The sequence below is a fragment of the Geospiza fortis genome, unplaced genomic scaffold (genome assembly GCF_000277835.1).
Source record: "Geospiza fortis unplaced genomic scaffold, GeoFor_1.0 scaffold219, whole genome shotgun sequence".
Taxonomy (NCBI): domain Eukaryota; kingdom Metazoa; phylum Chordata; class Aves; order Passeriformes; family Thraupidae; genus Geospiza; species Geospiza fortis.
Window position 1 is genome coordinate 3,418,635 of NW_005054376.1, and position 16,677 is coordinate 3,435,311.

A 16,677-nucleotide genomic window follows, 5' to 3' on the forward strand; every position below is an offset into this window, starting at 1 on the left:
TAATTGCTTACATTCCCCTTGCAAAGTTAGCTGGAGGGAGTTATCTAGATAGGCTGGGAATTACTGAATGCATGCACGCATCTCATTGAGTTCACTTAGTTTACAGTCTAGGCCTAGCATGTTAACTTCCCAGATTAGAATTTTTATCAGGTGCTTAACACATGAGAAGGACAATCTTATGTATACACATTATCTTTTTATTGCTCACAGGCAGCTTACAATGTGTTTTGTTTTTACTGAACTCCAGCGGCATTTGAAAGGTGAAAATAACACCCCAGTGAACGGCGTGCACAGTAGCTCTAAGCAAGGGGTTTTGGCAATGAGGATGGATTTAGACATTTAAGTACTGCAACTAGTTTCAAATCCTCTTTGAATGCAGGAATAATAAGAGAGATTTTTCTTTTTCACATTGACCATTAAGGAACACTTGTGCTACTCTCGGTTTTGCATGTTTATTGGAGTTTGCAAAGCAGATCTCCAGTGTTTTGGATGTTAACAAAATGTTGAGGCTAATAACAGAAATCAACTATATTGAGGAAAATTAGTAAACATGTGAATGGAGTGTAATTATATGGCAGGCAGCTTTATGTTAAACAGTGCTTTAAATTAACATGCTTTCTGTCAAAGCAATCATACAGTCAGTATAATTAGGTTACTTTTGCTGCAAGATTAACTGAAACCAAGAAAAAGGAAGAAATTGTTGCCTTCAGATTTCCTGTTAAAATGGAGGGGAGATATTAAGCATAATATAAGCATATTAATATTATAGAAAGTTTCTCGTTAGAAGAACTCGGTTTCTTGGTGAACTTTCTGAGCAGACATTTCTAATTACAGTTGCTTGTTAGCCCAATTTGTTATCTAGCTAGCTTGGAAGTCACAGCACTGTTAAAATTATCTCTCCTCTTAATTTTTTCCAGACTTGATGAAGGGCAATCCAAACAAGAGCTGGCTTGCATTCACAGGTCTTTTACAGAGTGGTGTGAGGCTCATGAGGGAGTGCATTTACCAGTGACAACTTTTAACCATGGACACATCCTCACGTACATTGTGCAAGAGATGAGAATCTGTGTAAACAGATGAACACAATTTTCTTATTCATAGCAGTTGCAGAGTTATCATGAAAGGGGTAAACATTTCATATTTTCCACCAGTTTTCCATATGTCTGATGTCATAATGGCTTCACCAGAAGCTGCAATGCATTGGAGAAAGGATTTATCACAGCTACGTTTATTTTCCTCTACTTCATGGCTTCAGAATTCATGGAGGCATTGTTTGGCTTCAAGAGGAGGATTCACTTGCCTTTCCACTTGTGGTCCAGTATTACTATTGAATCTCCTGTTTGGAGACAGAGGAGAAGACATTATTGGGATCTGAGGGGGAAGGCACAACAGAGAAGTCCTTTTACACATCAGGGATGAGGAGGATGTGAAACTGGCCCCAGCCTCCCAAGATCCCTGGGGAACTCTACCCATCTGGGAGTGGGAGTGAACTGCAAGTGCAGTCTTGGACCAGCTGCTAATGCTAAAGTGCTGCAGAAGTCAAATGAGCCTGGGATGTCCCCAGCAAGTAACAGATTACTCAACGACTGAGGAATTATTCTAAATCTGCCATGGGCCACACCCATTGAGAATAATTGTGCTTTGCCAGCGGGAGAAAGTGTCTGCCACCAAGCAAACCTAGCTTGTTGTAAGAGCATGTGAAAAGCTGGAGGATACTCACATGGCTGGTCAGGACAGCACAAGACCTACTGAAATCCCACAGCTTTCTGAAGCACCAGGTATTTTGCTACTGTGGGGCACCCAGTGTGGCAATAATCAAATGTTTATGGATACCTTTTCTAACACACTGTCTCAGCCTCTCTTCTTCCCCTCTGATGATTGTTCACTCATAGGAAACTCTCCTTTAAATGATCTTTCCTTGTCCATGGACCTCAGAGGCTCTGAAACACTAATTGCTGTATTGTACTGGTGTATACTGACCAAATTGATATTTATGGGTGAGGGAAAAAAAACTCAAACCACAAAGAAAAGAAATAGCCTGGCAGACCAGGACCAGCGTGTTAACCAGCACTTCTTAATGTCTGGCCTCCACTGATGAATTCATAAGCTCTGGTTTGTGAGAGGTTCCGATCCAGTCTGCCTCCAGTGGATTGCCAGATAGACTTATCACCAAAAACAGGACCTGTGACAAATAGTGCAAGTTTCCTTTACACAGTCAGTCATCTCTGCCCGAGAGATAAACTGCAGCTTTGGGGAGTGACAAATATGAAGGACATAAATGTGCCATCACAGGTTTGTGGTACAAGTAGGACGAATGAATGAGTCAAAAGTAAATACTGATATTTAGTTTTCAAACTCTGGGATTTAAATCCTGTAAAATCTGAGTTCCATTAATCATTGGCAATATAGGGAAATTATGGATATAAACATCATTTGGTCACTGAAAGGAATAGATAGACTCTGGACTTTTATTCTTTGCATGATACAACAAATCCTCTGGAAAGGAATCTCCGTTTAAAAATCCCTCCTGGATACTGTAATAACTAAGGGTGGAACCTGTGTCTGGAGTAATAACATCAGCATTTTAACATTCATACAAAACCCGCTGTTGATAAGCCTGTACCAGTACAATGGTAGCACGGCTTCGTGCCCCGCACAGTTGCCCTTTACATCCCTTCATTTGCCATTCGGGTTTCTGCAATCTCAACAGCTGCTCGGAATAATGACAGCATCAAGAATTCAATCTCATTATAGTATTGCTTTGTATTGCACAGATTTGTGAGCTGTCACATAGGCTGGATTTCCCAAGGCTACAGGGTATTAAGGGAGCTTGGTTTCAAAAGCCCATAAATACAAAAATAAAACTCAGGGAAAATAATCAGTTGTGAAAACGTGTTATATGATTCTGGAAAATGCATTGAATGCAAAAGTACTCCAAAAAAAAAAAAGAGGGAAAACAGGCTAAAGAGAAGAATGTTGTTTAACTTTATTTCAGCCTTAGGTAAATATGTTTCAGTAATGTCTTCCTGAGATATTTAAGAGCTCATAGAAGATCTGGAAGAGTGCATTCACTTCTGCACTGAGCATGAGAAAGGTATTCCACCATAAGTTTTCTCTTTTTCCTCAAAGCAATGGCTCTTATTCCTGTTGAGCTGCTTTACCCCTTGCTATATAGTATATTTAATTTTTGTTTTTCCCCTGACAGTGTTCCTCAGCCAGCTGCTGGCCAAAGCTTTCCCTTCTAGTGGACAGCAAGTGCCTAGGTGGGTTTCTTGGAGCTGCTGCCCACTCCAACAATCAGCCTCCTTTCCTCCCCTGTTTCTCTCCCAAAGGACAGATCCACCACGGTGGAGGTAAGCATTTCTCTGGGATAGGCCTTGGGCCCACAAAATCTTGCAAGTAGAGGCAAAAGCATCAGGAGGCTTTTCAATCGCTGGTGGAGCAAGTAGCTGTTGCTAGCTATAGCTCCTCGCCAGCTGCATTTCAGAGTATTGAAATGAAACAGCTGATGAATGTTATTTTGGGGTTTTTTTCAGATGTGTTAGATGGAAGACAAATGAATGTGCTCCATCTTCAAATGTGTGTTCTAGATAAGAGACCTCACTTGAAAGGTTGCTCTGTCTGATGTGGAGAACTTTGATCCTAATTTTTCCCAAGGATCTGATTGTCCCTACAAGAGCAAACCCCAAGCTAGCACTGCTTTGCTTTATTTTTGAGGATTCTAGTTTGACTGGTCGAAGAAACATTAGATCAGTTGCCTGTGTGATGTTTTCCACCCTTCAGGAAGGGGAGAAACGATCACACGGTTCATCTTTGGTACTCAGACCCTGCAGCCAAGTTCTTGGCTGAGGTAAATTTATGGCAGTAAAAGAATCAGCTCATTGTTTCAAATTATCCTCTTTGGAGTTTCTCTATTGCTCAACATTGTCTTGTACTCTAGAAACTCTGGGATTTAAAACAAAAAGAAGTCATTACTGGTACTATTTTCTGTGCCTCTCAGGCTGTGCAGCTGGGTTGCCTTAGTTACCACCAATCCAACAGTGCAAGGGGAAGGAGAGGAGAGGCGCATGAGAGATAATACATTTTTAAAACCTCCAATACTGTATGAAACAGTTTGTCTATAAATAATAAAATGAATTGAGGGTCTGGCATCCTGAAAAGGAAAAAAATGGTTATGTTATTCTACAGCCTAGATTTTCCAGCTCTCGGAAATGATACTGCATCTTTTCGGTCAAGCACAGGACGTAGATTTAACACTTACTTGCTTGAAGCTGGAAGCTGCCATCTACAGACTTTGGAATAAGGTGGAACTAAATATACTTTTAAGTGTGAAAAAGAGTAAATATTTATGTAGCTGATTTTAGGAAAAATAATAATGGCCTGGAGTTATAAGGGAGTGTGGAAGAGCCCATGAAGCATGATGTGCTGTGGAACAAGCTTCATTAGCAGCCTTTGGTCTGCCACAGGATGCAAGTCCAGGAGGGAGCCAGGCTTTGCCACTCTGGTGGAGCTGTTTGCTAATGCTTGCACCTTTGAACAAACACCTCTGGGGAACTGTTCTTCATTTGAGTGGGAAAGAAATTAAAAGAAGCAACAGCCTCAGATTTTTTCCACTGGGGAGAATCCTGGTGCCAGCAGCCCAGTCAGAGAACTCTGCCTTATCAGATCCCACCAGCATGAGGTTTAATTTTTTGGTGGCTTCACATGTTATTACACAAGGTGTTTTCAGATGTGCCTGTAGGAACCTAATAGATATCTGTATTAACTTGTAACCCAAACTGCCTTTGAGGAATGAGGAGGAAGCAAAAGAGAGATCAAAACTGCCCTTCCATGTACTTTATCTTTTGAGGGAGAGGGAAGGTGGGCAGAGTGGAGAGTATGGAAAGATGAAGAAGTGTGTCCTCTACCACCACTGATTGTTTTGCTTGGGGGGTGGGGAGGAATGTTTTTTGGTTGGTTTGTTGTTTTCTGCAGGATCATTTCCACTGCATCCTTTGCCTTATTGTGATGGGAAAGAGAGAGAGGAAAGGGTAGGATGAAAAGAAGTACACGGAGCCATTTTTGCTGTGGGAACAAAGGTATGTTGGAATTGCATCTTCATTCAGTTTGCAGCTCTTTTTTCTCTGGCAATGCTAAACCAAAAATTTGTCTCAGTCAGGAATATATTAAAACTCTGGCACACTGTAATTTGGAATAGCTTCCCTGTGGCTATGTTTCAAGGCTTATTGGGACTTCATTATTGATACCAGCTTAAGGAAGTCCTACTCTTCTCTTGGGTGGACACAGCTGGGATGTGGATCAGTAAAAACACTTGGCACCAGCATGGTGGGGAACTGTAACTCAAGGGGAGTGTCTTGCACGTGGATGAAAACGCCATGTAATTGTTAAGGCCAGGGTTTTGTGGCTCCTTTGAAAAAAAGCAACTATGCATGGAAAGGCAGACCCACCACACAGATGAGGCCTCCAGGGATCACAAGAGCACACCAAATATCAATGGAGAATATTGTGTATTGTTTATATACATACTCTGAGGTTACATCCATGCTACCACAACTGGGGTGCTTTTCAGCCTCTCTGTGTGCACAGTAAAGTTGAGTGCTTGCCCAAGTTTCTTTAGTCAGCTGTTGAATATGCATCTAATTTTTGCAGTTAATTTGATCTCTGTTTGGCACCATATTTTGTCCAATCAGTTAACACATTGGAAATCAAATTATTTTTATTCTGATTATCTCCAGTTTATGCAGCAGGCATACTCTAGCCCTAAAATTACTAATATGTACCCAGTGATGAAAAAAATCTGATACATAAATATATCAGATATCTCATATAAAGACTTATGCTATCATATGGTGGTGGTGCAGCCTTTGACTAACCGTAGTTACTATTTATATGTGATGCCTCTTAAACCAGAGCTAGTGCAGAAAGGCTGCAGATCTGTTTTCATTTACCAGCAATCCTCATCTCATATGATGCTTTTGCAGAATAGAATGTGGCCAAAATCTCCAAACATGGACATGTAGAGTGAGCATCTTGTTTGCAAAGGTAGCAAGCAGTGAAGTTGGTTATTCAGCACATTTGAAAGCCAATCTGCTGCTTTTAGGTAGCAGAGTACGGATGGTGAGAGACTAGCTACAGACACTCTACTTTGGCTTGACAGGCATGTGAGACTTTACAAAATGGATCATGCATCAAATGTTCCCTGAAAACAGAGGGAGGTTGTCTTATTTATTTTCAGAGGTGTTTTTGCAGTGTTTTTTCTTTAATCAGAAAGCTAGTTTAAGAAATTGCAAATGTTCCCACATTTGTCCTAAATAAAATACACACGTTTTCCTGACAGAAACACTTTCATCCTCAAAAATTCAATCTTGAATGAAAAAGGAGAGGAAACCAGAAGGAATAATAATGACAGAAATAATAACAACAATAATAATAATAGTATCCCATGCCAAACCCCCAAAGGTGCTTCCTCAGTTCTCTCTTTCTTCCTTGTTACTTGTTAAATATGCTTTCCTAAACTACATTTTCCCCCCACTCCAACTGCCTATTATGTCCAAGGAAGCTGCTTTACACTTTTTTTAGGTCACTACTGGTCATACCACTACTAAAGCAGAAGGGAAAAATTCTCAACAGTTTATAAAAGTTTCCAAAGTGCTGTTTTAGTCATGGAGCTGCTGCTGCAGTGCTTTTCCTTGGATACACGAATGCATTCCTGTAAATTTGCAGTAAACACTGCTAATCCCTAGTCTGACAAACAACATGTGATGCAGGTGTAAGGGTTTTAGCCCAAGACATGTGGCTTCTCTGGACCCTTCTTTGAGCAGGAATTCAAAATCCAGTGATTATGCTGGTAAGAGGTGCTTCTTGACCCAAATTAGAGGAAGCTGGTCCAACCTTTGTCTGGTAGGGTTGGGATCCTTGCTCCAATCTGTTCTCTATTTGTTAGCACACGGATGGGACACAACAATGACTATCTGACACTCAAGTGCCACCATCCCAACACCTTCCCCAGTGTACTCATGCCCCCTTGCTCTTCCTGCCTGCCTGGGCAATCACAGCAGTTCATTTCAGGGGTATTTTTTTCATATGCACAGGAGTAATGAAGAAAATTTGGACTGACCCCATATCATACGGTTGAGGAACTCTCCGAAGTTGTAGAAGGCGACAATGATGGCAAGGCTGCCGGCAAAAAAGGCTGCTAGTCCAAGGGGGTTGAACAAAGCAAAGAGAGGATACACCCACTCTCCTGTTACAGAATAAATCCACAGGACCCTAGACAAGGAAGGAGAGAATTTACCTTTGGTTAGGACCATTCAAATAGAAGAACCACTTCAAAATTTCCAGCTCCTGAGGGGCTGAGTTATCAAAACAGGCTTGATACAGAGAAAATTAGCTCAGCTGTCAATACATCTCCTTGGCACTTGGGCTATTTGCTGTGAAGCACACTTGAGCCAGTGCTAAATTAGATGGGTTTCAGTGCAGGTTGAAATGCACACAATATTTTTCTGTCACCCTGGTGGCATTGGCTATTAACAGCAGTAAAAACACAGTAAAATAGCAAAATGCTCAGGAACAGAGATGTGCACTTTTGGCTATGCTAGTGAAGCTTATTCGAATAAGCTCTCACATATGTTTGCTCTTTAGATACAACAGCCTTTCAGCCCCTATCCAGATCCCTAGAGTCTGTGGAGACACAGAGCTGTTCCTCCCTGTCTCAATCCTTCTGCCGTCAACCACTGTTTTGAGGAGTGGAAAGAAGATTTCAGGAGGTGAGAGGGCAAGGGGAATTCTCCAGCAGCTTTTCTTTTGTAAGAGAAGGAAAAGAAGAAGAATGGCTAGGTGGGAAACAGATGTGGCTGCTTCACCCTTTTGTGCCAGAATTGTTTGCAAAGCATGGTTTGGAAAAGAAAGAAGATTAATACGCCTGCTTCATAGGGTTTCTTTTCTTCTAATTGTGTCTTCTCTTTCTGCCTTTTTTATTCTCTCAGAAAATATCTTGTAGTGGCTGTCAGTTCGCTGGTAATATCTTCATTGTTTATGGCTCATATGTGTGGTTAATAGAGAATGCCTGAACTAAAGAATATAAAAGTGATCTTTATATATCTTCAGTATAGGAAAAAATGCTTTTTTGTGAATACTTTTTGTGAATAAAATTATTTATGCTTGTATTGATTATGTAAAGAATTTAAGAAATAGGGTAAGTCTTCATTGATTGTTATCCGGATGTGCCATTTTAACAGGACAGTACTTCCCTAAAACAAACTTCTGGGTCCAAATGGTCCTAAAAGGTTTGATTCTTCATTTAAAAAAACCCATATCTGAGGATTATGCCATACTTTCCACCACCAGTGCTAACATGGGAACAAAATTGCAATTTTTTTCTGATGTCATCCGGCCTGCTACTGAGCATCATGCCTCAAACAGAAGTGACAAATGTGCTGCCACACTATCCTGAAACTGTGTCATGACACTGAGGAATGGGAGAATGCTAAGGAGGAAAAAAAAAGGCTGAAAGGATGCTTCTTCCTTTCTCTAGTATAAAAAGGAAGAAGTGGGGCATGAAAAGGTGGTTTTGTCTTGCCTGTAAATAAAGATTTACTATCCTCACCTGAGAGATAGAGTGGAGGAATGGAGGGGATTAATAGTAGAGCTGTCTGGACTGAGCATGGAAATATTTAAATGTAGGCACTCATTTTTATGATTCAAGATCCTTTCATCTAACAGACAGAGCTGTGAAGCACCTAAGTAATTTAAAAATAAAAAAAGAAAAAAAAAGGAAAAAAAAAGCCTGCAGGAAAGGCCCCTGAGAGGCTGAGCAGAAACACTGAACTCCAAGTGCTAAGTGGAGTGCAAATGTCAGCATGTGCTCTTCACTGCACAAGACTTCTCTTTCCATATTGTACCTCCAACAGTAAAACAGAGAGTGACAACCGCCTTTCTTTTATATAACGAGGAGCTAGGTTATCTTCATGCAATTTGGCCAGCTGGTGTGTCTCATATGAAGCACTCCAACCTGTATTTTCAAACCCAAATAAATGACTGTTCAAAGCCACAGTGACTCCTGCTCAGAGGCAGGTGTCTGCTGTGAGGTGTAACTGGCTGCTCAGTTTCTCGGCTGCCTTGGAGGGACCAGTCACTTCTCAGCCCATTGGGGCTGCAGTGATGGCAGTGACAGTCCAAGGAGAGGCTTGGAGGAAGGACTCTGTTGCTTGTGAAACATATGGTGCCCAAATGGGGCTATTAAATCACCAGGTTGTAGCACCAACAATAAAATATGTACATGTGTTGAGATTTCAGTGCTCAGGCCAGAAAATTTTTCTGTTGGTTGAAAGCTGTTGTCTGTGGTTTGCAGGGAACCATGAAGTAGAGGCAAAAAGAAAGCAGGCAAGAGGTTCCTTGCTGATTTGAAAACCATGTTGACATCCTCATATCTTTTATCCGCTCATCAGGGCCCTGGCACACAGGGGACAGGCACTCTAAGGGACCACCTTCCACTCAGGACCCTGGCCACACAATGCAGCACCAACTCATAGAAGATACTGGGAGGGCTCCAATGTGTTGATTGATGCCTGTGTTGATCTTCATTCTTTGGTGTAGATTCAGGTCCTGATATAAGCCATGTTTCCTGAAGGATGAAATTGCTCAGCTCATAGGGATTTTAGAGGAAAGCACGGCTCACATGGCTGCAAGACCAGTCTGGTCTCAAAGACAGTAAAACCCAAATGTTTTCATATGACAAGCAAAACAAAGCTGGCATAAAGCAATGGGGTGAATCAGAACATAGAAAAGGAATTTAGGAAGCCATGGTCGTAATCCTATTAAGAGTCTGGGCAGGATTAGAATAAATAGTTCCTAATTTGCTTATGTAATGTATCAGTGAAGTCCCCTGTTTCCACAGCCACTCTGATGGGCTTCAAGTCACCCCAGTGTTTCATCTGGCCAGTTTATTTTCTATTTCAGATTTTCACTCACTGGGCTGCCGATGGTCTCTAGATGAGAGTGAGAATTGGTGAGTAGACATGGGAAGGATGGGTTTCCTCTTAGTTCTAGTGACTTCTCAGAAATCTTTGCATGAGGACAAGTCTCTTCCTCACTGACCGGTATCTTCTTGTTGTTATACACATGCTCTATATTGTCCACCCTAAAGCCAGGATGTTTCCTCAGCTCTGGGAAGTTGTATAATACCCTGAAATTATACAGCCCTCTTCCTGAGTTGAGTCTCCATACAAGGCATCCTCTGAGAGCTTTGAGGTGTTGGCAGCTGCTCACAGTTACATGGGGTGGCAGTGCCTCCATATCCCAGCACTGCAGCCAGGATGCAATGAGCAAACCCACTCCAGGGGTGCATGACACACACACAGCAGGTGGACAGATGGCTATGAGCTGTTAGAGGTGCTGATTAGATATAGTTTATTCTCTCAGGATCATTCTCCAGCAGGTTGGGGATCAACAGGTGCATTGCTGGAAATGGGGGCAGTGTCCACTGGTGGAGTGGGAGGTGGTGGTGTACGGATGTCTCCTTGCTACCCACCAGTTTGCACGTGACTCAGAGTACCAGTTTCTGTCTCAAGTTTCTAAAACCAGCCACGTGTCCCTGCCAAACACTAAACTGAGTTTTACTCCTCTCCTGCTCCCATGATCCCCAGACCTTTTGGGATTTTCTGGTTTTGCAGCTAGCAGGACAATGAGTGGAGGTAAATTTGATGGTACCAGTAGAAGTAAAAACTCGGGCCCAGAAGAAAGTACTCAAATTATCCCTGAGTTTATGGAAATTTAGTTACTTTCCTATAAGAGGCCTTACAAGAGCAGGAGACACTGTGTAAGGTCTCAGGACCTATATTGTGTTTGAAGAAACCTACCTTGTTTATATTTGGAAATCGTTTTCATGGGTCTCAGCTGAAGTTTAAATGATTTCTCCACAGAAAAGACTGCTGTCCTCCTTGTGTCTGGGTGGGAACTTCTGATCTAAAGTACACCATTTGGCCTTATTTTAAAAAGTAGATTACCTGAAGAAAAAATACTTAAATTCTTACCAACTGATATACAGAAAAGCAACAAATCCCAGTAGGATCAATCCCTTCTTCTTTGCTGGGTAACGATGCGGCAAGGCAAGGATTTCCAGGAGAGCAAATGGCAATACAGCCGTGTGCTGGGGAAAAAAAAGACTCTGTCACTGACAGATCACAGTGCCTCGCCTTCAGTCATTGCTGATCATAAAGTTCAGGTGCCTGCTCAGAAGCAAAGAATTATTTAACAATACTGAGAATAATTGTATACAAATGTGCATACTTCATTTTTTACAATGAAGTACCTCTACAGTAATAAGTACAAAAATGTTCTTGTTAATGAGATATAAAAATGAGTCTTGCCTGTAGCATGGTCTATGTTTATAGTAGGTGAGCTCTCCTTTTGCATTTTGTAATGCAAGATTTTTTTTAATAGTTCCTATTACAGTACAAAAGATATTGAGCTCTATCATTATGTGCAGCTGAGGATGTCAGAAGAGTGCTCCTTGAACTCACTGAGCAATTGCTGAATTGCCTTCATGTTCTCTTCTAGTCATTATTGTACTTTATATAGTATCATTTATTACTTGCTCCAGTGCAATCCCAGTGTGTTGTGCTTCCCTTTGTAAATGGAAAAATGGGGTTGTAAACATAGAGGAGACTTCAGCTAGCTGTGATTGAAGGTGATGAAGAAACTTCAAGCAAGCTTATCCCAGAATCAGAAAGGAGTTAAATTGATGAAGCAGTGTTTTTCTTCTTTTTCTTCTTTTTCTTTTTTTTTTTTTTTTTTTTTTTGCTTGTTTAAGAGTTTGAATTGCAGCTTCAGTTTCAAGGACTTTAATGCTAACTGTCTGAGCATGGAGGATTTTCAGCTCTGGGCAGACAGTTTGGTGGTACTGACTGTTTTGTGGTAGGAGCTGCCTCCAAGAAGGATGCTCCTCACCATGGGGATGCTGAGAGCACAGCAGAAAGCCTTCTGGGCTCAGATGGGCAATGCAGGGATTCATGGGATGCTAATGCCTCAAAGTTTTGACTGATTTGAAGCAATTTCAGAAAATAATTTGCCTGGGTGAAATTTCCCTACTGAAAATTCTGTATTCCCTGTGCAAGCAAACAATAACTTTGAATTACAATACCTAGGACAGATGGCTTAAACAATGTTGGGGAGCAACAAAGCAAAACTAGTCAATGAAATGCAGCAGGAGAAAAACTATAGGAACAACTGTAGCTGATTAGTTGCTTAAATTCCTGGTAATTAAGTAAATAGTTTCATAGGTAGATAGGGGAGGTATGAGAGGAGGGCAACAGAGAAAGATAGATAGCATTTTAAATAGAAAAACTCTGGATTTTTTTTGTCTTTCTCCGTAAAGGCATAACCTGCTAGTTGTATGGTATGAAGATTCCTCTTGTCCCAAAGAAATGGTTCTAACATTTTTAATGCACTTGTTTTTCAGAAACTGTGGTCAGTATCTGATATGGTAATAGTGTCAAAGTTTTATTGCCTTATATTTATGCTAGAGGTTGTGAAAAATACACATTAATTTCTTTAAATGCACAGTGAACTATAAACAGCATGCATGTATTTAGCTATTTGTTTAGAATATGGATGTCCACTTTTGTCTGCTGCTTCCAAGTGACCATTCCCTGGAAGCTGAGTGTCCTTCCTCAGCCCTCCTACCACAACCAGGAGCTGCAATTCATACCTGGCTATCCTTCTATCAAAATAACCATTCCACCTCAGTTATTTATTTTTCAGAGAAAAGAGATAGAAAATATTTCTTTTATGTTCCAGTTCCTTTCAGTCATTGGCACTTTTTTTTTCTTCTATTCTGTTTCACAAAGATATTCTTCAGCTCTACAACCTGCTTGGTTGATTGCAGAAGTTTTGTATCAGTACAAGTGATTCCTGAATTCATTTAACCAGAAAAATATCTTCAGTGCACACCGTTTTCATTTATAATCCCTGTAACTTCTTTTAGTCAGAAATCTATGTGTTAAGCTGCTTTGAAAAATATTTAAAAGAGTTATTTTCCATAGTTGAACAATAGTTTGTCCTTGAACAAATCCCAAAATGCCCATGGCAAGGCAGCAGTGGTGGAAAACCTACACCTTGTCCTCATTTTTAGGCTTTAGCCTAAGCCTTTGGCGGGCACGCTGACTTAGAGCACCTCATTTTGACAGGTATTTTGGAGCATGCCCAGGAAAGAACAGCACAAAGAACCAGAAAGTATGAACAGTGAAGCAGCCCAAAGGCAGGCACAGAAACTGTGAATGCACTGAATGTGTTGTTGCATCTAGAGAGGAGAGGAAAATGAGAAGTTTCAAAGGCTTAAGAGATTGATGCAGTGATGGCTGTGATGGGCGAGTGTTCCATGTCCATCGTGTCCCTGACCAGAGGTGAGTGGCTCAGTGTTCTGCAAGAGAGATGTGGCTTCATGCTGGGAAGCACATAGGCTCCAGCAGCCCACAGACAACGTCTAGACAGCAGGACACAGTCACAGGGAGAGGCTGGGGGTGGTGAGGGGCAGCCTGCTGCTCAAACACGCCATGCATCGGCACTGCTGCTGAGCAGCAGGCTGGTAGTGCCTGCAAAAGATTGCTGGGAGATCTGCTTTGTAGTCTGTGCTGGTTTACAAAAGGCTGATATGCTTTACTACTCATTTTTGTCAGCCTCCTCCACTTATGTAGGAGTTAGAGAAAATACTCGGGGGCCTATAAATCAATAGAAGCTTGAAAGTTACTGGTAAAATTGGAAAATTTGCCTGCTTTTGGGAATAGCCAGGAGTTTAGTGGAAGGGGTAGGTTGAAATTTCTGCTATTCCTGATTCAATGAGCTTTCCACTACTTGTAAGAGTGTTTCCATGTCTAAGGACAGCAAGAGCATTCAGGAGTTGGCCTATCTGCCTCTTGTTTTGCAAAAGTTCTTGGAGCTATCCTGATTTGGAAAAACAAATGCAAAAAAAACACAACAACCCAAAACAAAGAAAGATATTTGTTGTGGCATAGGAAAGCTGCAAGCTTCTTTCTTCCCAAGTCCAGTGACGTCACTGGCCCATGACTGTGTGCTGTGTTTCTGTTCAAATAATTGCATCTTTTAAAATATATTTTGCCAAGTATATTAACTACATGTGAGGGTTTTTTGTAGAATCATTTAAATTTGCTGTGAAAATCCCTTCTTGAGACAAATTTCTACAAAAGCTCTCAGCTTCCTCAAGCACTCCCAGGATGATTTAAAAAAAAATTATTATTTTCCTTTGTGGATATAAAGAGGCTTTTTTTTCATTTATCCCTCTGCTCCCCAATTCTTTCTCATGTACACCCCAGGCTCGTAAACATGTGGGAAAATCTTCCCTCACACTTCTGCTATCCCAGAGCCTATTTCTGCCAAGCCAAATTTGTGCATTAACAGTAAAATCACAGAGGAATTTCTATGGAATACCCAAGCAAGTTTATGACAGCAGATGAGTATTTGTAGAGCAGATACCAGGGGAATGTGTGGATGGCTACAAGGCGCAGAGCCTGCCCCTCGCCTACCACACACAATTGGCTTTCCACATGATTTCCCTCTCACAGCCCAGAGACATTGACTTTGGCAACATCATTAGTGATAGAGCATATATCATGGTTAATCAGATCTGCTGAAAGGCTATAAAGGCTTCTCATATCCTTTTCTTAAAAAAAAAAAAAAAAAGGAAGGATGAAAAAAAAAGATGTTTTTTCTCATCTGCCTTATTTTTAACTGTAGGTCTCTGGTGCATAGTCATTAAATGTATTTTCAATCCTACTTAGCAGCGTTTCATATTCTTAAACTGACGTGTGTCAGAGGAGCACAGTATTTGTATGGGGCCAAATTAAAATATACAGTTTTGCATCTTCCTTTAAAGAAAACTTAATAATTAAGCTCAGATTGACACAGATCAAAACATTGGCAAAACTTGCTGGAAACAGTGACTCATTCTTTATTTCAATTAACAGTTTCTCAGTTTCACATATAAACAGTGAAGCTGTCAAAAACAATTATCACAGAGGGAGGGGAAAAAAACCCCACCTATTTCACTCCAAGATAAGGAAAACAGGCTAAAACAATAGCTGTGTGTACTGATCAGGATATCAATGAACCAAACTCAATCAGAGAGCTTTTCCCTACTCTAGGCAAGGATCCTGTTGCTACTTATTTTTTATGTTCTTTGAAATATTAATGTATTTATTTGTCTAACAACCTCTGTTTGTTGAGGAAAGCTTTCAGCTTACAAATTTTGCAAGAGCAGAATTTTTAAAATTTCTTCCTAGAGTGAAGAGATAAAAGTGATGGGACTTTCAAAATTATCACAGACATTTAGCTAACTAATCACACTTTTAGCCTAAATTCTGCTTCCAAACATTCAATTTTAAAATCCTTTGTGTCTCTTTTTGGCAGTCATTGTGATTTTCCATTTGTTTTAGTTTCTTTGCTTCTTTCCTGAAAAACTCAGGTGAAACTGAACTAGTTATAAAATTACAAATTTATTTTTGTTGCTCATACAAACTCTGGCATATGAATACAGGGGGAAGGATGTTTCTTAAATATATTCCGAACTTTATCTCAAATATTGGCATGTTAACTTTTCTCCTGCAGACAAGAACATTCCCCCGCTTCTTTACTTTTTGTTTCCTACCCTGTGTTGTATGTTTCCCAGGATACATTTCAGGTTCACGAGTTTAAGCTGAGATAAATAGTCCTCTCTGAATATGATTTCCAGTGTTTGCTAAGACCATATGGAATTTTTACTTCCCGTATTTTGAGTAATTCATGTATTTTTTTAATGCTATATCCTCGTTTCGCCGTTGAGAATTCAAGTAAGAGCGAGCTTCCTGGGGCTGAGAAGGCAGGGTTGGGTAGAGTTTGTGCTAAGCTGCAGGCTCCAGCCTAGGCTGAGCTTTGAGCCCATGAAAAGTCTCCCCAGAGCTGCTGAGATCACTGGTGCTCCTGACGCGTGTGTCGCAGCTGACTGGGTGTGACCTTGTTTGACTCCGGAGCGAAGGAAATGATGCCTCGCTTGACCAGCGCTGTTTGTTTCTAATTCGTCTGCATTTAAATACCCTTCATGTCTGCTTTCCATTAACATGTGAGACTTTAGGGAGGGATCTTTTCACAAACAGCTACCACTGGCCAAACTAAACTCCACTGGGCACAGTTGGAGACCATCAAGTGCTTTTGAAAAACTGCCTGTGTTTCTCCTTTCAGACCAATTCCCCACAGAGCCTGTGTGCTGACAAGCAGTCGTGGCCAATACTCGTGCTTCTCTCTTCCCCATCGGTAAGTTACTGCAAAGTAGGGAAAAACCCACTTTGGTGTTGCCTTATGAGGCTCATAAACCAGTGTTCATTGGTTGTCCTTGAGGTGTTTACTCAGATGCTCAGCTCTTTGTTGGAAAACATCCCCTTGTCTATGGAAATTTCCTTCAGTTGGATGCTTTCACGAACAATTACAGCCTGTGTTATCTGAGCATAATAAAACTAAATGGCTTCCTGTCACCATAACCTCTGTTTAGTTTTTATACTCATAATTTTCCAAATCTCTGTATGATCTCTACTTTCTTGGCTTAATTTTGGAACTAATTCCCTCTTTTGATTTATTTTGCTATTATTTTGTCTGTGTTCAAATGCCTCCTTCAAAATTTTTTTTTGCAATCTT

The 16,677-nt window shown here is 40.8% G+C and overlaps 1 protein-coding gene across 1 annotated transcript in view; it reads right to left on the bottom strand.

Annotated features, from left to right (window-relative positions):
* Nucleotides 1-344: 344 nt before the first annotated feature.
* ADTRP (androgen dependent TFPI regulating protein) overlaps nucleotides 345-16,677 on the bottom strand; it is a 30,308-nt gene continuing 13,975 nt past the window's right edge. Inside the window, exons 4-6 of the mRNA XM_005424922.1 lie at nucleotides 11,031-11,146; nucleotides 7,118-7,269; nucleotides 345-1,336 (exon numbers count right to left, since the gene is read on the bottom strand). Of these exons, the coding sequence (XP_005424979.1) occupies nucleotides 1,293-1,336; nucleotides 7,118-7,269; nucleotides 11,031-11,146 (312 nt within the window). The 3' untranslated portion in view covers nucleotides 345-1,292. The remainder of the gene's footprint in view (nucleotides 1,337-7,117; nucleotides 7,270-11,030; nucleotides 11,147-16,677) is intronic.